The sequence below is a fragment of the Antennarius striatus genome, chromosome 10 (genome assembly GCF_040054535.1).
Source record: "Antennarius striatus isolate MH-2024 chromosome 10, ASM4005453v1, whole genome shotgun sequence".
In the NCBI taxonomy this organism is placed as follows: Eukaryota; Metazoa; Chordata; class Actinopteri; order Lophiiformes; family Antennariidae; genus Antennarius; species Antennarius striatus.
Genome location: NC_090785.1, coordinates 10,486,998 through 10,510,912, shown reverse-complemented (window position 1 = coordinate 10,510,912; position 23,915 = coordinate 10,486,998). Strand labels below are relative to the sequence as shown.

The window sequence follows — 23,915 nt, the reverse complement described above, 5'->3', positions numbered from 1 at the left end:
TCACACTCAGCAAAAGTGAGCAAAAAGCGTGTGTGTGTGTGTGTGTGTGTGTGTGTGTGTGTGTGTGTGTGTGTGTGTGTCACTGGATCCCCTCTCCCCAGTCTTTCACCTGTTTCTCCAATAGCTGCCAGACTAGAGCACTGAAACTCCACTACCTTCACTGTGTTACAAAGAACCCATCGCTCATTCAATTCAATCCATTACCATGGTAACGACACTGCTCCTGGTTGACATCTTGTCCGATAAGGTCATGTGATCCTTCACCAGTTAGCTGGCTCACACCAGGTGAGGTTTGCCTGTGACACAAGGACTAATGGCATCAGACTGACTTCAGTTAAAAGGTTCTACATCTTGTCAGCTATTTGTCTTCTTTTCTACAAGTCTCTCAAAAAAAAAGAGATAAACAAATTTCTAAGAAATACTCACACACACACACAGACAGAAAACACAATCATCAATAATTCATTGTCAACAGCTTGGTAACAAGTTGTCCAGCATGGCTATTTCTCAGGTTACCCCACCCTCTAATCATCCTACCCCCTCTTTAAACAGTGCTCACATGCCCATGTGTGCACTGAGACCCACACTTCTCTAAATACTGGATGGTTTGACAAAAAGATGAACCTAACTGTTCAGCTCAGGAGCATGTGGCTGGAGCATCACTAAATATAAGTAAAACTGTGTAAGTCAAAGGATAACCAGTGTGTAATGGTGTAATTAAAACACAAATCATAAAAACAAAGATTTTGTAAGGTATTCTTGAACTTTATAAAGAGTAGAAAGTTTATATTATTTGTTGAAATAATGAATCTACAAAATACAAATTCGAAGGGTAAACTGAAGAATAACCTGTTCCGTTGCTCCACCGTTTCATCCTCCCAGGGCGTTAACAAGGTTCCTTTAAGTTCAGTGTCCGCTCTGCAAACTTTGTTGCAATGCTGTTTCCTGGACGCCCGACAGACGATGCCAAAATCCTCTGTGTCCTGTTAGCATTCAGCTCGATCACCGTGTCACTCAGTCCTCCTCTTTTGGTCTCTGCTTTTGTATTACCTGACTGGGCATTTGTTTAGCTGAGGCTCTTCTTCACTCAATAAATCTTCTGATTCAGTTTTTCTCAGTAAATAAAGTCTGCTTCTCAAAGAGGAGTTAAAAAACCACCATCCTAAATGTCACTGATAAATAAATCTCATGTAAATCTTGTAACTGGTTAATCTATTACATTTTAAATATATTTGGACTCCAGGTAAGTGTCTTCTGCAAAAGTGCTTGGTGATCAAAAAGGCCATAGGTTTATGTGAACTGTCTACAAATACATAAAAAAACAATTAAGTTTTGTTTTATCCTCGCTTGCCTCCACAGCACCTTAACACCTAAGAAAAAAAGAAAAAAAATTACATTTTTTCCTCATCACTATTACGATTATGTTCTTTGTTACAATAACGGTGTTAAATGCTGATGAGGACACTACCTGATGTGGGTCCATGGTCACTTTCATTAAGGCCAAAGAATAAAAGCTAAAGAGAAAAACAAAAAGAGGAACAAAAACTAAAGGAACAAAAGGGGTTTAATCAACAGGTGAAAAAAGAGAGGAGAAAAAGGGTGTCAAGAAGTGAATAAAAAAACCACACAGGATCAGAACATTAAAGTAGATGCATACTCCCTCACATTCTCCTCCTAGTCATGTCATGGTTCACACTTTATCTACTGACCATGAGAGAAGCTTTCTGAAATGAACAAATAAAATGTCACTGTGTACCTTTTCCTCTATGTCCTTTATTTGTCTCCTTTGCAAGTCAATCCTGTCCTCCAGTTCTCTAATTCTCTGCAAGGCAAAGACAGATGGGGTTAGGAGGTAAAAATCCTGCTCAAATGCTACGCTAAGACGATTCGGCAAGATTTAATTCAATCATCTACATTTGTAGAAAAAGAACCCTGCGTGAAGTAGGTAATAAGACTGTGATCCAAATAAGCTCCTAATATTGAGCTTCCATCCCATAATTCTCTTTGTATCCATGGTTGCGGAATTACGTAGATCAGAATAAGCTGCCATGGCAACTAAAAGGCAGGTTTGGTCATTAACATTGGAATATTTTTCATATTTTGATATAGCAGAAGCATATGTAGCTATAATATATGTTAGTTTCTGCACGCCTTTAAGTGTATCCAAGGTTAGAAAAGGTAAAATAAATAATACCACTAAATAAATGGACTAAATCATTATATTTCATGAGTAGTTGGTTAAGAATGGTTAGAAATTGGTTAGAAATTAGAGAAAACATGTTGATTACAATGAGGTTGGGGGTGTAATGGTTGTTGATGCATTCAATGAGTAACATTTACTGAACAAGCCATGGGTGTAAAGCTATTGTGAAGGATGCAGAGTGAGGAGAGAGAAAACATGGAAGGAATGGGGAAATATTTAAATCACAATGACACACATTCACACAAAATCATTCTTCCACTTCCACATATGGACTCAGACATAAAATTACAGGTTACACACACGGGGATACTGCATCTTTTTCATAGAACCAGAGGTCTGGAGGGGTCACATGTTCCAGAACAGGGCTGAGTGTCAGATTAAGGGCGTGTAGGACTCTGTAACCTAACTATTCGTTGCTTTATGCCTTACCTGCTGGGCCTGCTGTAGGAGCTCCATGCGCTCCTGCAAGATCTGACTGTCAAACTGCCGGCTCTGCCGGAGAATCTGACGCCGCAGCTTGTCCACGGCTAGCCTCAGCTCCTCCCTCTGCCTGTCTGTCAGCGACTCGGACACCGCCTGGCATGCTGGCTGCTCCTGCTGCAGAGCGCTATACAGGGTGGCTTCCAGCTCCTCGATCCTCTGCACAGCCGGCCACACAACACACACAGGTACACAAAGATACACACAGACATGCACATGCACGTGCAGGAGGACACACAGGCATGCACAAGCACACAAACAGATACAGGTATGCACACACACACACAAACACAAACATACACACACTACTGTGACCATGGTATAGGAAACAGTGTTCCACCCCACAACGGGAGTTATTTAGAGTTTACATTCACACAGTAACTACATTACATTACCAACACAAACTACTGTTGAATTCCACAAATGTCTGACTCTCCTAGAGAACTTTCTATGTGATCAAGTATCCAACAAAACAATACAAACTGTGAACATGAACTAAAACTGACAACAGGACCAATAACCCAATGATACATTAGGGTTAGGGTTTATATGTCGTAACTGTTCACTTGTGCATCCTGTTTAAGTTGGTGGAAGAGGATTATGTCTCAGATCATTCATGCTAACAAGATATAGAAATGATCTTTTAGAACCCGTTCTGTTTTCCATTCAAGAAACACACCATATTCAGAAAAGCTAATAATCTGTTTTCTAATTTTATAAAACATTGAGCTGATATGCAAAAGGCTACTGCCAATCCAGCAGCTCATATTTCTCAAAGTTTAGACTTCAGTTGTAAAAGATGCAGTATCCCAACACAATGTGACAAATTTACTTTCATGAAGGATGTTTCAAAATGTTTATGTGTCATGCCAGAATGACAATGTTGCAGTGCTGCAGTACTAAATTACATTATCAGAAATCATCCCTAGTCTTATACATAGCATGTAAACTAAGACACTTGGTCTATTTGAGAGGCAAACTTTGCATACTGGGACAGATTATAATGGTCCTGGCTCCATACCATGTAGGCCTGGTCCAAAGCCTGCTTCCTGTAGTCCAGTTCTTCCTCAAGGAACCCCTTCTGTTTACTGAACAGCTCCTATAACAACATGTCATAAAATATGACAGAAGGCACAGCGGAAAGAAAAGCCCTCTATATTTAGCAGCTGTTTGATATTATCAAGGCAGAAAAATATAAAAGTCTTATTTGTTCAGAGAGCAGTAAAACTTCTGGATCACATACTTTATCATTTTCCAGGTCAATCATCTTCTGCGTGAGGGCAGACTCTGTACTATCAATCTGCTTCAACCACTGTGTAGAGAGGTTGGGAGGGGATATTAATGCTTTATCAGAAGGTACACTGAGTTGATGTACTACGAATAAATGAGTCGTAATTACATTAGTGTCCACTGGGTGTCAGTAAAATAAAAAGAAGCTCACCTTTTCACACAAGGAGATCACAGTCCCTGCCTGGATCACTGTCACCTGCTCCTCATTTCTCAGATTCTAAATAAAGAACATAACATTAGCAATTTAAAAAAATTAGCTATATGAACTAGTAATTACAATTTGTTTGGCTTACCCCATTATCACCCAGAATATCCAGTCTCTTCATTAGCTCAGGAATGATGACATCCTGCACAGAATTCAAATTCTGATTCTGACTGTAGCAAAACTTTAAAGGACAATTTTGTTTTATATAAAGACATGGTCACCTTGACTCCTTCCTGATGGCAATAGACCTGCAGGGCACTGCTGCTGTTCTCAGGGAATGCAGACATGTGCAGATTGAGGGCAGGAGATCTGCGCTCCCTCTCCTACAGATTATACATAATGTAAACACTAGCACATATACAAGTTCTGCAGTTGTGTTAATGGCTCATCATAACATCAGTCAAAAGGGGAGTGAATGAGGGATTTACTCACATGAAAATGAAAAGATGGTCAGGTTCTGCCAAAATGAGGGAGGTGTGAACCCACAGAGTTCAAAGGGAAAGCAAACCAAATGGGTGTTCGACAACATGCTTGAACTATAAAATGAATGGGATCTCAAGCAGTTTCTACTTCATCTACATTCACACACAATGTTCAGACACAATTTAAAGGGGATTTAAATAATATTCAAAGTGCTATATACGTTTAAACTCTAGGGACTAGAACCATATTCCTTTTGGTATATTTGTATTTTAAGAAAAGTACCGGTACTTAGCAGATTTTAATCATAATCCATGAATATGAGCTTCGATAATATGAAAATGGAACAAAATTCCTGACACACACACATGCACACTTGAGATAAAATGAACAAAGATGGGATTGAATCATGAACTTAAATAGATTTTTATTCAACTATCATTACATTCAAATTGACATAACATTATTTCATGAAAAAATATTCCGATTCAGAGGAGGAGGTATGAATACAGCTGCCAATGCCATGCAAAACACAGACGCAAACAGGAGAACCCAACAAATGCATGAGGGAATGTGTGTATGCTCGTGTGCTTGTCCGTCCTTCTGTCTGTCTGCTGAGTCACTGTATGTACGTCTTGCATCTACAACTGAGATCACTGTTGTCACTTCCAAGTGACAGTTTGACAGTACAGTCTCTTACTTCCAGCTCCAGGACCCTGAATTCCAGCAGCTCATTCTGATCCCTGGCATCCTGGACCTCGGCGTGCAGCCTCGTCTCCGTCTGCTGCAACACACACATCTACAGACACATACATCCACATTCATTATACCAGTTCAGTGTTTCACATTGCAATAGGCCAAAACCTGGAAGGCAAAATATGTCTACCCTTGTCAGAAAGGCAGCAATTTACACTAATGCTACTGAAGAGCACCCGCCATATTGTTACTCTGTCAAATATTTTTTAGATAACAAAAATGGTTTCTATTATGTCACATAGATTTCTCTATTATACTAAGAACCTCCTTTGGATAAGACACATTTTACCTTGATCAGACATGTACTGTTTTAAAACATACCTTTTAAGTTTACTTTTAAGTATTAGATGCTACATTGCTTCAGAAAAACACAGCGGACTTTTCAAATATATTATTTTACAACAAATGTTTATACAATATATTCATCAAAGCTCGGGGGATTGAAAGTGTAGTTTAACGCCATTACTAAGAATATACAATATAACAATGTTATATTAAAAAAAGGTGTATGATACCAAGCTCAGTTTGGCAAGTAGAGTATTATAACTTTACACTACCAATAAAGTGTCACAGTAAAAGTCATTACAGACTAAGTGGGTGTACCTTTTCGTGAAGTTCCTGGTTGGTCTTGAGCAAGAACTGCTTTTCCTCCACCCATTTTGAATCCTGCATAACAATCAAACAAATCGTTAGCAAGAACCATCCCTCCCAGGAACACAAAATTATCTCCCATGAGAGGGTGTAATGAATAAAGCTGTCAGAAACACAATCTTCCAACTCGAAACCTACAAAATGTCCTGTACTGTATTTACAAACAACACATGCAAATGGAACACAGACACAACAATGGAAAATACAGGGAGCATTAGTTTATTGAGAAATGAAGACCACTCTTGATGGAGCAGTCAGACAAATTCATTCACAGCAATGAGCAGCAAGCTGAGGTGAAAAGTAGCAATGCTGAGCATCAACGACAACGACAACAACAACAGACATGGCTCAAGCCAAAAAGGATCAGGTAACATGAAAACAACATGCTGCAGTGAAGAAACAAATTCACAACAACTGAAGAAAAGAAATTGCGGAAAATTAATACTATTTTCCTACTCAGAGTAGCTGATAATTAATGTGCTCAGTGTCAGCATTCATTTTAATCTACTTAGTTTCATAAGAAACCACACCTTTTCTTCTGCAAATACACTACATGCACTAGGTTTGTTGCAGAGTAAAATGAGACTTTTGCAAATACTGAATAAACTAAAATCAATAATAAATTGTATGATCAGGTCATAATACTGGATTATCAACCTCTATAATTGCTTTCTAAATTAGCCTCAACAACTGCAAGGCCCAGTGACAAAAAGAATCAACAACAGCAAGGATAGAAAGTGAGGAGAACATGCAGGCACGGAGTTGTAACATCACACAAGGAGAAAGTGACATCAAAGGAATCTGCGGATGACCCGGTCTGTTTAGCGCCAGCTCAGAGTAGCCAGACAGACATGCATGAGGGTCAGTGACAGCAGGACCACTGAGTTCCTGTCACTGCCCCGTGTCTTTGTTACCTGCCCCCGCTCAGCCAAGGCCTTCTCCAGGTCGACAACCTTGGCCTGGCAGCTGCTGAGCTCCACATGCAGCTGCTCACGAGTCTATGGAGAGATCAGACATCATGTACGAGTGTGATAACGTGCAAAAAAAATAGTCTAAGAAGTTAATTTGCTATTACTATAAAGCAGAAACTCAATCAATTTACAGGACTACATTTGGAATTTGTAAAGAACAATGTTAGAGTACGAAAATAGCACGTACTCTGGCCTCCCGCTCAGCATCCAGGGAGCCTCCTGTCTGCTCTTGGAGAAGGGCGTAAGCTCGCTGGAGAGCCTGGTACTCTCGGGTCAGCTGACGAAAACGAAGCTCTGACTCTTCACGGGAAACAGTCTTTATTCAAGGAAAATGCAAGGCATTACTTGAAATCCTTTTTAATGTCAGGTTTTGTTTCTGTTGTCAGTTGTTTCAACATTTGTTTAGCACCAGATGATCAAACAACTTTTTTTTTTAATAAATATAAATTAAACACTTCCTTACCTCTTCTAAATCCTCCTCTGGAGTTGCAGGTGTGCGGTCAGTGAGATCAGTATTAAAGGAGGTCAAAGAGGAGGTCTCGGAGTCTACTGACTCCTCATCAAATCCAAAATATGTCTCCACAACATGCCTCTGTGGAGAGGAAGAGCAGAGAAAGAAGGATGTATACGTTCTCAAATAAAACCCAAACCTTTAATGTCATTCCCAAATCTAGAAATCCAAAATTCATACACTTTATTTCACACTGGATTGCAGACTGAAACAATTCCAAACAATGAATATTCCATAAAAACATCTTATTTTCAACCAACCAATGCCCAGACATTCTGTCTGATATAAGATAAATCAGATCAGCTCCAGTCTCTAGAGTACTAATTATTGAAAAATGAAGGTTTACTTTTAAGAATCAACTGATCGGCCAATTAGTTCTACAATTGTTGACTAATCATAAAGTCTATAAAAATGTCAAAATATGGTTAAAGCATTCTCACAACATACTGAAGACCAAAGTATTCTTCAAGTTGCTACTTTTGCCCAAACAACCCAACAATCCAAAATCCAAATACAATAATGATCACCAATGAAAACCAAAAGGGGAACCAGCAAATATCTGACACTGTATTTGTAACTGAACTGCTAATTTTACTACAACAAACATTTTACTATAACAAATATTCTTATAAAACAATACATTTAATTAATTTAACTTAATTTAACTCAATTAATTTTGGCAGCTCTACTTCTTTGTTCCTGTAAAAACCTTCCCAAATCCCAAAGTAACTTACCATCATGTTTATAAGTCATCTCCTGGCAACCAGAGAAGTAGAGGCAGACGAGAGCACAGAGGCAAATGAAGGCAGAGAAGTAAAGGATAAGGAGGATGAACTCTGTCATGTTGCTACGAGAATAAAAACACAAGCTCTACACTAGAAAGAACATCCCCAAGATGCAAATCTTAAACTATGCTGGTTACTCTATGCAGAATTCTGCAGGACTTCAGCAAAATACACCTGCTTTCTGTTTAACTACCACACAATTGAAAACAGGAAATAAAGCTGTAAGTTATTGTCACAATACTTCTACAGACAGACCTAAAGGCCAGCACCTGCTTTTAATGTCTAAGCTCAAGATCATGTGTTCAACTTCTGTCCTAAACTGCCCAAAAGACTAATATCCAGATGAACGAGCCAAACCGTTACAGCCCTACGTTCACCTAGCCAAGGTGACACACTGGTTCCAACAGGAAAAAGAGAGGCGAAAGTATCAAGCACGTATCTACACAACTCCTCCTCCTAGCAACATCATGACCTGTGAAATCCAGCCTGACATATTACTGACACGCGCACACACACACACACACACAGTCAAACGTGCACGCAGTGAAACACATGTACGTACAGCAGCAAGGACTTTTTCTCATCATTTTGACTCATTATTAACACACACATAAACTAAGAAACAATCTGTTTCACACAAATTCAGCAGTGACAAATATTTTAATGGCTCAGTAATAACACTAAATCTACAAAATAACATAAGGATCATTTTCCATTGGCTGTGGGTGTGGTTTACGTCAGGGATGTGTGTGTGCACAGCATGAAGGTCCCAGCTGTGAGACATCCTGTCATTATTGTCCCCTGAGTCCAATTAAACACAAACACACAAAACACAGACTTATCCACTCTGAAGACAGATCAGTCGACCAACCACACATGACGCAGGTGCTGAGTTCACCAGCACTGGACCTAAACAGATTCCATTATGTTCACTTACTTTGGGCAGTTTTATTGGTTTCCTCCGGTTCTTTCTGTTCATCACCAATCGATCACGCTCCTGAAAACAAAAACACAGATCAGTGTCTCAAATTTTAAAAAAACTTTTAAAAAATAAAAATAGCATAAATTTCTTGTTCTCATGGTTTCATACTCCTCATCTCTAACCATTCCCCCACTGGATGCTGCTTCTTCCATTATTTCAATATCACAGTACAGTATGTATTCTGACCTGCAGTGGTAACTTACGCCCTCTTGTGGTAAGAACGTAAAGAAATCTGAGCTCCAGAAAAGCTTTTCATTATACTGAGCTGCTGTAGTTTACATAATCATTTACATAATACGCTGCTCAAAAACATAAAGGGAACACTTAAACAACACATTGTAACTCCAAGTCAACCACACTCCTGTGAAACAGAACTGTCCACTTAGGAAGCAACACTACCACAAATGTGCATGTGTCTGCTGAAACAGTCAGAAACAGACTCCATGACGTCCACCGGTGGGGGTTGTGCTTACAGCCCAAAACTGTGCAGGACGTTTGGCATTTGCCAGAGAAAAACAAGATTGGCAAATTCGCCACTGGCGCCCTGTGCTCTTCACAGATGAAAGCAGGTTCACACTGAGCACACGTGACAGACGTGAGTTTGGCGACGCTGTGGAGAACGTTCTGCTGCTTGCAACATCCTCCAGCATGACCGGTTATGCAGTGGGTCAGTAATAGTGTGGGGTGGCATTTCTTTGGAGGGCGGCACAACCCTCCATGTGCTCGCCAGAGGTAGCCTGACTGCCATTAGGTACCGAGATGAGATCCTCAGACCCCTTGTGAGACCATATGCTGGTGTGGTTGGCCCTGGGTTCCTCCTAATACAAGACAATGCTAGCCCTCATGTGGCTGGAGTATCCCAGCAGTTTCTGCAACACGAAGGCATTGATTTTATGGACTGGCCCGCCCGTTCCCCAGACCTGACTACAACTGAAGACATCTGGGACATCATGTCTTTCTGCATCCACCAACACCAAGTTGCACCACAGACTGTCCAGGAGTTCGCGTATGCTTTAGTCCAGGTCTGGGAGGAGATCCCTCAGTAGAACACCCATCCCCTCATCATTAGCATGTCCAGGCGTTGTAGGGAGGTCATACAGGCACACGGAGGCCATACACATTACTGAGCCTCATTTTCACTTGTTTAAAGGGCATTACATCAAAGTTGGATCAGTCTGTAGTGTTTTTCCACTTAATTGAGTACAACTCCAAATCCAGACCTCCATGGGTTGATACATTTGATTTTCATTGATAATTTTTGTGTGATTTTGTTTTCAGAACATTCAACTATGGAAAGAACAAAGCATATCATAAAAATATTTCGTTCATTAAGATCTACAATGTATCACTTTAGTGTTCCCTTTATTTTTTTGAGCCGTGTACATGGCAATTATTTGAAATTAATGAGTTTAATGCTCAACCATTCATATTCAGACTTTGATCAAAACTTTACACGCTATCAGAATACATTGTTTGTGAGGCAGTGGCAAATTTTATCCGTTACCACAAAGTCATGACAACACAAGAAAACAGAAAGCAATCTACACTAATGACATGAAACGGTGATGACGGCAATGAAGAGCAAGTTATAATAAGACCAGCGCAGCTCCTGGATAAAAGCTCTCCATAATGAGAGAACTAGCTGAAGTCCCACAAAAACATAGAACAAACTTTGAGCATTGCCTGCTACAGGTGTGAAACATAAACCACAAACAGATATTGTTTATTTCACATATACCAGCATTTGAACCTGGTGGTTGGAATAACAGCCTGACCTGCGTGAGCTCATCAATGATGCCACGTTGCTCAGACACTTGCAGCTTGAGGAACTCCACTTCCTGCTCCTCGTGGGCGTGGCACAGGTCTGTCAGGGAGCTGGGCCGCTTCAGCTGGAGCTGAGAGGACTGTTGCTGAAGGGGGGGCTGAGAGGACGAGGTTTTTTCCTTCTGAGAGAATAGGAACAAGTTCTGGTCATACTCAGAATTAACTGAGGTTATTCCTTAAATGGTCAGTCATGGTCCTGTTTCCATTTTTATTAAATATCAGGAGGATCCTAATAAAGCAGCACAATCCCTCTTCCTTTAGAGCAGCAATCCCCAACATTTTTTGTGGCACGGACCGGTTTAATATCAGAAAATATTTTCACAGACCGGCCTTTAAGGTGTGGCGGATACATTTTTCTAAATATAATAATGAACAAATCCAATGTGTATGCAAATTTATTAGCAGCATTATCGTAGCATCGCACACGATTGTATCTGAACATTGAGTGCAACAAGACGAATGCAAAAGTGTAGAAGTAAACCATCTCTCCCGTCTCTCACCATCTCAGCGTTTTCTCGGCTCAGATTCTTCAGTTTCTCCTCCATTCTCTGCAGCGTTTGGAGGAGGTCATCATTCTTCTTGGACAGCCTCTTATTCTTCTCAAACATTGGCTTCATCTGGCTCTCTGCTTCTCGCACTCGCTTCAACTGGAGAGACAAAGGAAACACCGCAATCTCGAGTCTTGACTTCTGGTTATGCAAAAATTTCATTTTGTGATGGAAGACAAAATGGATGATGGATAATATTTTGTTACACACATCTTTTTTAATGTGATTTGATCTTTGTAAAATGTGTGTATGTATTCATATGACTATGATCTTTGTGTTTAGGTACATTTGAATGCATTCCTCACTAGTTCATTCCTTTCATCTGCCAGCAGAGCATTTCTATCCTCGAGTTTCCTGATGACTGAGTGGAGCTCCGCAATCTTCAACTGGAATCTCCTCATGTCACGCTCCTCCACCTCCTGTGAAGCAGAAGGAGCAAGAGAAGAGGAGCAAAACAAAACCTAAAAAAAAAGGTATTGAATGGAGAAGGGCAGGTGGGTAAGTGAAGTGGATGGATATAGTAGGTTAATTCAGACAGAAGCACTCAAAGAGATCAGCAGTTCTTTTCTCAGGAAGAACAAAGGAAAGAGACAGGAATGTAACCTGAGGCCTGTTCCATAAACAAGATCAAATAAACCAGTTAGTCTCTCTTTTTGCTCCACTGATTTAGTTCCATAAAGCAAGTGCAACAGAACTCTGCTGGTCTGATGTAAGCTAAGAAAAACTACGGATTAATAGATGGTGGAGTGAATGGCAGCCTCATAGCAGCGCTCTAGTCATAAAATGACTAAGAGGTGATTCTGACCCTTCAAAGTATACACATCCATTTTTGTTACGATCACAGCTTTACATATCATGAAATGGGCACTATTTCCTTGGATGCTTTTGCTTTTCCAGTTTTCCTTCAGTGTACCTGGCTGTTTAGAAAATCTGGGTTGTCCCCCAGCACAGGAACCACCTCTCTCTTCGGACTGCTGTGGTTGTGCCTCTCAGCTTCTCGTACATGACCCAGCTGTTCATCCAGGGCATCCTTCTGAAGCTGAAGCTTCTGGGTGTAGCCCGCCTGCATTCCCAACTCCTTCTCCAGCGCACACACCACCCGGTCCTTCGACTTCAGCTCATCCATCTTCGAGAGAGTAGTGAAATTTATAGCACAGACATTATTATTAAAAAAGGTCACAATAAATGAGGAACACAGAGATCATGTTGCAGAGCATGTTTTAAGTTCAACAAAACATCTATTAATGAATCAATGGCTATCCAGTCACATGAGGTCAGCTGCTCTTTTGCTTTAGGCAACTTATCCATACTGTTTCATAACAAAATGTGTTCACCAATTACCATGACCTGAATCAGGGAATGAAATACAGTAGTAAAATGTTGCGCCTCAGCTGGGATTAATTTATGGAGCTTTATTCTTGCTCTATGTTCACACAATGTCTTCTGACTAATGGCCCTTGTTGTGCTTCCTTCCATATTTTCTTCTTTAGTTCTGGTATTTCCTGCACTGCCTGTACTCCATCAATCAGCCATAGTCTTTAACCTCAAAATAAACATTCTTTAACATTAATGCCTGTCATAGTAGCCCTTCTGTATGTACTCAGGTTAGTTCCTAACTACGGCAGACAAACAGACATTTGTTTTTGCAGATAAGGAACACATAGATCATGAAAAATGCAGCAATTAGGCTGCAATCTTCATACATTAGAGGGAATTAACTGCAGAAGCAGGAAAACAGATGTTGTGAGTCAGGAACTCTTGAAGACTTTCAAATGTGTTTGGGACCAACAAACAGACACAGATTTTGTCCAGCTAACCTATTAAAGGAGATTAAAATTATATATGGGTTATGGGGCATGTAAGATCATTCTTTTTAGTATCACAGCACAATATTTTACTACGTAACGTAGCTATGCTCACAGGACGCAGTTTTACCAGGCATAATGGTGAAGTCATTGTACATAGTCTTCAATGTTAAAGATCCTGAAGATGAATAAAGGTTGATTAGCTTCTAATTAATTCTATAGGAATTATTAAAATCACCCATAAGTATGCCAACAGTGACATTAGGCCACATTTAATTCATCAGCCTTCACTAAATGTCTTTGCTCTGGGTGATGTCAGCTTCAGTTTGTAGTGTCTGTAGTCTCTGTCTACACGGGAGCAGGTGGCCTCACCAGCCGGCGGATATCTTTCTCACAGTCCCGTTTAATGCGGTGGACCTCATCCTGGTGGTGTTGGTAGGCAGTGCGGAGATCTGCTGCTTTGGCCTTATCTGCCTGCTGGGCATTTCCAAGTGCTTCCTCAGCCTGTTTCCTGGCTGTCTTTTGCTCCTGGATCTACAGAAACACCCCATACAGACAAAGAAATGATAATATTATTATGCAGTGAAACAAATCAACAAAGTATTACTCATTTATAAACACATGTCCAATCCATTCACCCACTACTTAATGATAGATGCTGTGTTTGTCTAGAGTGGCTATAAAGGAACAATAGCTTGGCGAGAAGCATTTCCACCCTGCTTCCTGTTTTTCAGTACCAAATTTACAAAAAGTCCGACAGCAACAGTTGAACAATGCGAAAATATAAACATATGCACTCATGTGATCATTTCAGAATGCCCTCTTTCCAGGATAACAGTCTACCCTCAGTAAAAAACAGATTACCATTTGCTATTGCACAACTTTGAGATAAAATTAGATACGACAGAAGAGAGCAACATCAGCTGACAGTTGGTAAATACAGGGTGTCCCAAATAAATGTATACACCTTTTAGCACCCGATTTTCTATGGGGTTTTTTTGTAGATTAAAAACAATGAAGTCAAAGATGGGAAGCCAGGCTAAACTTCAGAGAAAGGAAATTCATTCTAAAATACTACTGGGAGTCTGAAAATACAGTTGAAGTGCAAAGACAATTTATGTGGGAGTTTCAAAAAGAACCATTAGTACGAGTTACCATTACCCGAAGTAGAGATGAGTTTGAAGCTGACTTTCACTTTCACAAGAAGCGTCCCAGAAGACCACGGACAACGAAAAGCCCCACAAAGGTGGAAAAAGAACTGGAAACGTTTAAAAGAAGTCCAAGAAAGTCTGTGTAGCTGTTGTCAGCAGTGTCTGGACCAGAACGGACGTCAATTTGAAAACAGGTGGTGAAAAAACAGTACAATGATGTTTGTAAATGGTTTTAAATTTGGAAAATTATACATTTATAATAAACACCTAGTTTTTAATTATTTAAAGCGTTAAAATACTTTTTTGGGCAAACTGTAGTGCTGCCACACCACAGACAAGAAGATTTTCTGACACGTTAGGCTGAGCTCTACATAACGAGATGGAGAGAATGCAATATATTGCTCAAGGCAGCTATTAATTAATGGCTGTTCTTCTTTGTTATCTCACAATCTGAAGTGAAAATATAATACTGACTTACTGTACTTTCATGAGTAGATACAGTACAACCTACCTCTTGCTGTAGCTTTAGCCTCTCTCCATCAAAAGCTCTCCTGGCTTCTTCGCGAGCTTCACCAAGAAGGGCGTTTTTGAGCTTGTCTGCAGCTCCATCTCTAAGTGCATTGACGAGGCCCTGGAGTCTCTGCACCTCAGCATCGCGGATCTTGATTGCACGGGCCAACTCAACGTCATGCTGCCGTGCCAGTCCCTCACGAACGGACGCTATCTCACGTAGCTTTTCTTCATGGAGTTTGGCACGCAGGTCTGTGAGTGCAACAGCATGTTTATGCTGCTCAAGCTCCCGAGCCTGGCGCTGTTCTTGCAGCCGCTCACGAAGCTTACATACCTGAAAGAGCGACACATCTCACCGTAACACAGGATGACAGTGTTTTCATTTATCTGTGTGAGACTAGCATGCAGTTGGATAAAGGTATGAGCTTTTATTTGGTGCAGTCATCAATTAGTGCTCTCATGTGAAGTATTTGTATGTATATATAATAGAATATGTATAATATGTATATGAGCTTTGCACATAAAGCCCCCATTTCTTCCTCTTCTTCATCCTCATTACCTTGCCCCGCTCCTGCTGCAGCTCAATTTGGACATCCATGAGTTTGCTCCTCAGCTCCTCGTTGGTGGCCTGCACCAAATCAGTCATAACCTCAGATTTGTCCGGCTTCCTTCCCTTCTTCAAGGGCGCGGGCGCAGGGGGTGTGGTTGATGACATAGCACTCTGACTGCCCAATGAAGAGTGGACACAAAGTGCCAGTCGGGGTGAAAAGAGTCAGACGCTGCTCCTCCTCCTTGCAAGCATCATCATCACAATGTTGTCAAGTCTACATTATAGCTGGATGGTGCTGACGGGTCCTGCTGGAGAGAAATGGGGGGGACAAAAAGAGAAAAAAAGAGTAGTCAGCCTCACAAACTGGGTTACAACACACAGCTCTGTGCAATACTATTGGGCCTGAAAGTATTGACCCGCTGGAGTCTGGAGAAAACACTATTTTGGGACTTGAACACTCTCCTTTGACTCAGTCTTTTGTCTAACACATCCACCTAAGAAATTTATCATCATCCTGTTCCAGTCCCTGGGTGAGACTGGGTGAGAAGACTCAAAGTGGATGAAAACACGTTTGACCACAATGGTCCCTGCCCTCTCACACCGACGACACTTCTCCTGTTTTGGGCCTGCTAATCTCTATGGAACATAGGGAAGTACAGACATCACTCTTATCCATGTAACCCCTGCAAATCAGATATCATCACTTTACTGTTTACTCTCTGAGCGGCACATAATAATACACATACTGAGGTAAATTTCTTGGAAATTTTAATTATCTAACTTTACGTAATACATATTCTTGTTCATCCATCTATCCTTTCCTGAAAAGTTCCCTGTGTTCATCCTCACATGTTCTCATCATGAAATATATTAGTTTCAAATATCTGATTGATTTTTTCTTTTTACTCTTCGGACCAGGCAAGTCCTCATTCAGTGCCAATCGATCGTTCCACTTTACCCCTGAGCACAATGCAATATTTGTCTCCACGTTTCTTTTTCCAACACAATGGACATAATGGAAAGAGTGGCCACTAGCTTTATTTCTTTTGTGATTATAATAGAAAGAAGAAAAAAGGCCAAAATTTATCAAAATGTGAGAAGCATGACAAAAATTCATGTTCAACATACTGTATGTGCTTGTAACATTTTTCAATTACTTTTAAATCTTTTCTATTGATCGTTGATCATCTTGTTAACTCTTCGACAACTAGTTTCAGCTGTAATGTGAAACCAGGGAGGATTCCATTAATATAAAATGGCAATGGTAGGCAGATATGAAAATATTAAAAATAATGATTCATTTATTTATTAACTTACTCCTCTCATCTCTTGTAAGTAAGTAACCAAATAAAATAAAATAAAATATATCACCATCCATCCATCCACGGTCTAAACCGCCCTAAGCCAGCTAGAGCCTATCCCAGTTAGCTTAGGGCGTGAGGTGGGGGTAACTCCGGGGCGCGACGCCAGTTCACCGTGGAGTTACACAGATACAGACAAACACACACACACACACACACACTCACACACACTCACACCGACAGACACTTTGAAGCTGGCCAATTAACCTGAAGCCCATGTTTCTGGAGGTGGAAGGAAGCCGGAGAACCCGGAGAGAACCCACGCAGACACAGGGAGAACATGCGAACTCCGCAGAGCAGAACTCGAACCCAGAACTGCCTTGCTGTGCGGCGACAGCGCTACTCACTGCACCACATTGCAGCCTAAAATACGTCACATTAAACTAAATCAAATTAAGCAGTGCAACAATAACGGGGCTGAAGCATTAAGACCAGAGGTGGCTCCTTTTTTTTCTATACACACATAACTAAACATTCATACAACATACACAGATGGAAGCAATAGTTACCAAGGCAACACTCGCTCTCCAAATCTCTACACCTCTCATAGCAAAGGATGATGGGAAGGAAGACTGTGTGGATTTGAGAAACACACATCACACAAGATAGCACAAACGCAAGATTAAAAAGAAGATGCACAGATGACAAAAAAAATATCCATATGCACTAATGATTCTGTTAACTGGTCCAGTCCTGATGCTTTGCTGCTGGGGGGGTGAGGACATTTTCTTCCACATGGATTTCTTCACAACATGCAGTCAAGCAATGGAACCAGTTGAGAAGGGAAAGAATGAGAGAAAGGGGCAGAAGGAGACTAACCCTATGAGAGAGAAGTAGAAGAGGATGGGTATAAGAATCAAAATGAGAAAGGCTGCTCTACTAGACCTACCAGCTATCGCCTCACTTCAATCGGTGATCTCACGCTCATTCAATGACGGAAGAAAGATGGAGAAATATATCACTCATGCACAGACAGCACTGATATAAGCCCAGACGTTGACCTAGTTTTCTAAAGGTCAAGGTCATCATCTCATTGTCATCCCCCTTTGCCGCCCGAGTAATGTGCATTTTGTTCTATCTTTCTATCTGCAACGGTTGGAAAGATATTTGGTGGACTAACTAACGGACGGACAAACACACAAACGCTGACAATTACAATACATTACCACTTTGAAGCGTGATGTAACACATCTGTGTTTATTTCTAGCAGACCAGTAGACCTGACTGTTACATACTTCATGACCATAAATGTGTTTTCTGTTCACAAGTTACCCTGGCACCGAAATACCTGTAAGTGCATCAAGACATGCTTGTCAATGCAAACAGTGTCATTATCAGTCACCACGTAAAAATGTCTGTGTCATTCAGAGAGTCCCCCTGGCATTAGCCCTGACTCCCTGACGACAACTTCTGCACAAGAACAACCAATATATTCCATCAAAGCAGTTACAACAAAGTCCCCTACAGTCACAGGATCCCACACTGGAAGCCATAACTAACTCTGAGATTTTATAGGGGAAAATGGAGCATTTTATAGGAACACCAAGAAGCTCACAAACATCTTTGATGTTCAGGGAAGCAAACAAAGGCTTGAAGATGTAACAGAACTTATGTTACCAAGACGTTACCCAGCTTGTAATGCACCAGAGAGCCTCGGTGTTTAAACAAAAACCTTTTAGCAGAAAAACTGACTGCCACGATCAAATAGTTATCATCTTACATCCCATCAACCCTGTATGCTGTGTGACTCATCAAATCAAACCCATGTTATATTTTGAGAGGAGTTATAAATCAGCAAAAATGCAGGTTTTAGGGCCTTTTTAAATAGGCTTCATGTAGCAATTAGACAATCTGATTAAATGTTCACATGAGTTAAAATCAATTTATGAAGAAGACACTTTTTAAAAATTCTCCAGTTTCTCAAGCAAATTGCTGATTGAGAAATGGTGCAAAAACTCAGCAAAAAAATGTGTCCATCAACATCAATATATGAAATAGAGAATTCCTTATAACAAGTATAGCATTCACAGGACTTTAGGAAGGTACGTAGCTACCATTAGCTGGTATTGATGGGGGCCACAATGTTTGTTCAAATTATTGGGACGTTATGATGCTCAGTGTTCCAGGAAAACTTTACTCCACACTGCTGGAAGGGAAGCTCAAACCACGTCTCAAACCTCAGACTGAGGAAGATCAATGTGGATTCAATCCTGGACATTCAAAAGTGAAATGGCTCTTTACCCTTTCAGAAATATTTGTGGTTGTAAGAGTTTGCTCGTACAGACTATATGTGTTCTTTGGCTTTACTACTGTGTCCACCAAGGAGTCCCATTAAGGGTATTTCAATAGTATGGTGTATCAAGGCAATTGCTATTAGACATCCACTCTCTATATGACCAAACTGAGAGCTAACTGTATTCTGAGATCATGTTTCCAGTTGCTGTTGCCCAAAATCTTCAATCCTGTTGGTAATATTAATAAGGCAGAGGCTCAAAGAGAAGTTGCAACTGTTAGTGTCCCACCAAGTAGTCTCAGAATTGCTTCCTTTCTCTCTACAGATGACGTTTTTCTATTGGCTTCATCACTTTGTGACCTTCAGCACTTGAATGTTTGAAGTCAAATGTAAAGCAGTCGGGATGAGACAAAGCAGCTCCAAGTCTGGAATTGATGGTAATGTGATACTTGTTCAGAAGTTTGGAGAAAATGGAGTGTCAGATTGATAAGTCGGTGGAAATAATTAGCATTCATGCAGGCATTGTACTGAACCATTGTGGTGAAGAGTGAGCTGATAGACAAACCTTTCCATTTTCCTGAGTTCTAAAGCTCACCTTTGGTGAACTTTGGGTAATGACATACAGAACAAGCTCTTTGATAGAGGCGACTGATATGAGCTTCCCCCATGAGGTGCCTGGAGACAAATGAGCTCTGATTTCCTCTGGAAGCTCAAAGTTACTTCTTTGTATCAAAAGTTAGCCTGCAGAGGTAGTTTGTACATCTGATGTGGGTGGATGGATGGATGGACATAACATTATATGAACATACATAGTACTGTAATTTAGAATGTAAAAATTAAAAGTCTAACTTCTAAACTCTATAGACGTGTATAATTTTCCTTCTATATTTCAAAATACTGTACATATAATGAAATTGGTGTTTAGCATAGGAGCCATTGTATGCTGTATGTGAAGTAAAATTTGTTCTATCAACATCCTTGCAATGGCTTATTACACACTTACAGATGGGCATCCTCAGAGCTATAAACAGACCACACTCAGATTTGAATCCAGTGAGACATTCAGGCCCAATAAATGCACAAAAGCACAGTAGATGGACCCATTTCGGTGTGTACTGGGGGTGAGGCCAGAAAAAAAAAAACTGCTGTTCATGTCACACATTTAAGACCATCATTTTCACATGACTTGTATGTTAACACTTCACCAACAAAGAATGGACTATCAAAACAGTTCTTGCCCCACTCCAGACATTTCTCCACAGACCACATATACACACATGCACACTCAGCAGTCTTCTAATTCACGAGGGACCCTGTAAAAGTGCAAAACTAGTGAAGCATATGACCTAAAAACTTCTGTGCCAACATAATAACAAGTTACAAGTAACCCCAGTGATTAGTCAACCCCAATATTTCTCATTGTGCCACTGTGACTGTTGCTAGTTTTATTGCTTAATGTTTAGATCTATAAAAACAGATAAATGTAATGGACTTATGTGGACCTACATTGTTGGAGATATACTTTACTAGTGCATGTGTATAACTGATTTTGCATGATTAAGTGCATTTTTGAATGTCATGATAAGCTCTTTGCCTTCGGAAAGACATGATCCTCACAAGGTTATTTGTAATGTGATAAAATTTGCCTATCTATGTGGCCATTAAGTCACAACTAGCTGGTTGTTCTTTGGCCTCTGAATGCCACAAGTATGGAAGTACAGAAAAATGTCCTGTCTGTTCCAGTCTTTGTATTAATAATGTAGGACGGTGCACACTCGTATGCTTTAATAGAGTGGATATAATGAAGGAAGTGACGTGATGAGAGAGGCATGCACATGTGGGTATGTTCCCAAGGGAAATAGCTGGTAGCAACCAACCCACAGTCATGATGAAAAACACCAGGGAATGGAGGGAGACTTAGGATTTTGAATGAAATGGAATGACAGGATGGAGTCAAGGGGAAAACTTGTAATTAAATAAATGTCACAGTAATAACTGGCAGGGACTTACCTGATCATAGATATCCCTTTATCAGGATGGATTTATACCTCACACACAATGAGTACAGCTTGCATCACAGTTTTTGTAACATGTAAGCAGGCCGATGTTAAACATATGGAGGCTGTCCACTGGGAGTCTCTGCCTGAGGACACAGCAGAGTCCACGCGTGGCAGTGGACTGGTTTGGTAAGGGGATCTGGTGGTTATGTTGTGATGCCTTTACGCAGTGTGATGAGCTCTCTAATGAGCTGTCAAATTATAGGCCAGAGTGCTGCTGAAAGGAGCGTTTTCCTGCTCTGCCTGTGCGGCTTGCCAACCACACCCCACGGCGACACGAACGGCTCTGCTGCAGCATCCTTCAGCCAACAGAGGTCGGGTGTCCTCGTCCGAGGCTCCGCGCACATCCTCCGTCAATGCTTCCGTTTGGACCGCTGTCATGTAGCGTTTACTGTCCGCACGTTAACACCGACTCATCAGGTCCATTTTCCGCCAGCGCCCTCCTCATAACGACTCGGACGACGCAAGAATGATCTGTTAGTTAATTAATGAACGGAACCACTCCGTGTCTGCTAACATTCTCCTCCCGTGTCACACTTCCTCCGTGGCTTTGGTGACACGGCCGAGCAGACATCAAACACATCACGCAGGTTCACGCAATGCAGACAAAATGCTGTTCCCATTCGGCTTGGCTTTCACAGACTGTTAACCCGAAACTCACCCCCAAAGTGGGCTGTGATAGGAGGCAGGTCGGCGGCTCCCCGGTCTGACCGCACCGCTAGCGAATGAAACCCGGACGTGGGGTTCGTGGAACAACAGCTAAGTTGCGTTTCATTTAATACCAAGCAGACTCACCTACAACTTGACGTCCAAGTGTTTCAGCAGCAACCTGGTGTTGAAACGCTAATTCGCTTCACATCCACGCAGGAAGAAGGCTGGGCTCCCACTCGGCGGTGAGGCGGGAGCGTGGACTCACTTCCAGATCGTGGAGGATGTGGAGCCACTGACAGCTTCGTTCCTTTATATTACACACATTTTCCAGCAGCTTAGCCCACGGGGCTGAAGTTGTATTTCCACCCGTGATGTTGTCCTGCAGCTCGGGGCTTCTTCACGTCGCGCGCTGTACGCTGACGCTTAGCTCCACGCCCCCCCCCCCACACACACACACACACACACACACACACACACACCGACAAGGTTACGCACGACGTCATACGTTCCTGTACATTGAATGGGCATCACTGGAAAATATAAATAAATAAGTGTTTCGACGTGAACGTGGGGGTAAGGGCCAGGCGGGCGGCGCCGGTAACGTGACAGAAGCGCGACACATGACTGCGTGTTCAAGGATGACACCACGCGCGGTTAAGAGCGTCCCCACGCCGCTGGTGGAGGAGACACGTGACGTCACGGCGTACGGCGGTGAGACACGGAGGGACGGAAAACCGATTTGACTGCTCAGAAACATCTCTGTTAAAACAAGACGATTCTGAGGGGGAAACAACCAAATCAACAAAATTAATTATGTTTATTAGATTAACTCAATGAGTCACATCATTTCCTTATTTACTGTATTTAAATTAACATTTTATTTTATTCCATAATGTTTCATATGTTGTTAACATACAACCATTCATCTTTGTTCATATTATTATCGTTAAAATCATCTTTTTTTTTTTTTGTTTGTTCGGTTTTTGTTTTGTTTTTTCAAATCAAGTGGCTTCTGATTCAGTATCTCCAGCTTAGGTAATATCACCAAATCATAAAAGCAAGTGAATCATTCCACAGCATGAAAATGGCATGAGTTTGACCCAGATTCTGGAGTATAAGCATTACTTACGCACAGCTGCCTGTTTCTGCCTTTCTGCGCCTGTGTGCCATTCACAGACAGCACCATCATCCAAGCTTTGGATGCATCATATGCAGCCCGATGCTGCAGGGCAACATAAGCAAGTACATAAAGAAGAGCCTACTGTGACGGATATGTTTCAGTCATCCACATGATAAACTGACCACTTTTTTTAAAGCAAATCTGAACAATACAATGGAGAAGATGTCCAGAGTCTTGCAGAGATCAGCAAACACAAAAGTAAAGAGACATTGTAGCTGCAGGCAGATAATGATGAGAGTTTGTGTGCTATTATTGGTGGAGAATTGATCCAGAGTAAATGTGTGTCAGACAGTTGTAATTAGTGATCTTTTTAATTGCTTTGCCTGAGGCCTTCTTACTGTTTTCCACAATTTGGCACTCTACGTTCAGAGCCTGTTTTGTATCATATTCTTTCTGAAAGAAGGGGTGAGACCACAAGCAGAAGGTACAAGAAACATTTTTTCATACATTCTAAAGACTGGACTGGCCTGAATGGACTAGTTATATAAACATCTTAATGACTTCATGGGAAAAAGGAAACAGTCCCACTAATTGGCAGTGATAACTGCAGTCAACATTTTTCCAACTCACCAGCTTTCTCATGAGTAATGCAGTAACGGGAGAAGTCAATGGTTTTAATTACCTTAACATAATCATCTTAAGGCTTTGGACTATTTACGAGAGAATGAGATTAACATATTCATGACTGCTGGCAGATTAAACTTAATATAGGTTTTAGAAGCAGCCGTTGGGACTCCAAAGGGACCAGAGAATGAAGAATATCAGATGACTTTCATTTCATTTGTGAAGCC

The 23,915-nt window shown here is 41.1% G+C and overlaps 1 protein-coding gene across 1 annotated transcript; it reads right to left on the bottom strand.

Moving 5' to 3' along the window:
* Nucleotides 1–207: 207 nt before the first annotated feature.
* Nucleotides 208–22,418, bottom strand: jakmip1 (janus kinase and microtubule interacting protein 1). Its single transcript, XM_068325032.1, has 24 exons — nt 22,089–22,418; nt 15,652–15,947; nt 15,094–15,426; nt 13,804–13,965; nt 12,540–12,752; nt 11,932–12,087; nt 11,579–11,725; nt 11,030–11,200; nt 9,210–9,269; nt 7,440–7,568; nt 7,164–7,292; nt 6,920–7,003; nt 5,958–6,020; nt 5,299–5,397; nt 4,400–4,501; nt 4,267–4,320; nt 4,125–4,190; nt 3,927–3,995; nt 3,705–3,782; nt 2,633–2,842; nt 1,757–1,822; nt 1,469–1,514; nt 850–1,370; nt 208–296 (listed from the first exon to the last, which is right to left on the bottom strand). Exons 2-23 carry the CDS (start codon nt 15,805–15,807, stop codon nt 1,291–1,293), a joined length of 2,673 nt encoding a protein of 890 aa, XP_068181133.1. The 5' UTR covers nt 15,808–15,947; nt 22,089–22,418; the 3' UTR covers nt 208–296; nt 850–1,290.
* Between the last annotated feature and the right edge of the window lie 1,497 nt (nt 22,419–23,915).

Bases quoted from the DNA above. Each gene is read 5' to 3' on its own strand.
- jakmip1 (XM_068325032.1), bottom strand. From the start codon at position 15,807: ATGTCATCAACCACACCCCCTGCGCCCGCGCCCTTGAAGAAGGGAAGG. The intron at 13,966-15,093 runs GTAGGTTGTACT...GTGTTTCTGTAG, and splicing joins GGCTAAAGCTACAGCAAGAG to ATCCAGGAGCAAAAGACAGC. The intron at 1,371-1,468 runs GTAGTGTCCTCA...TTTTTTTCTTAG, and splicing joins TGACCATGGACCCACATCAG to GTGTTAAGGTGCTGTGGAGG.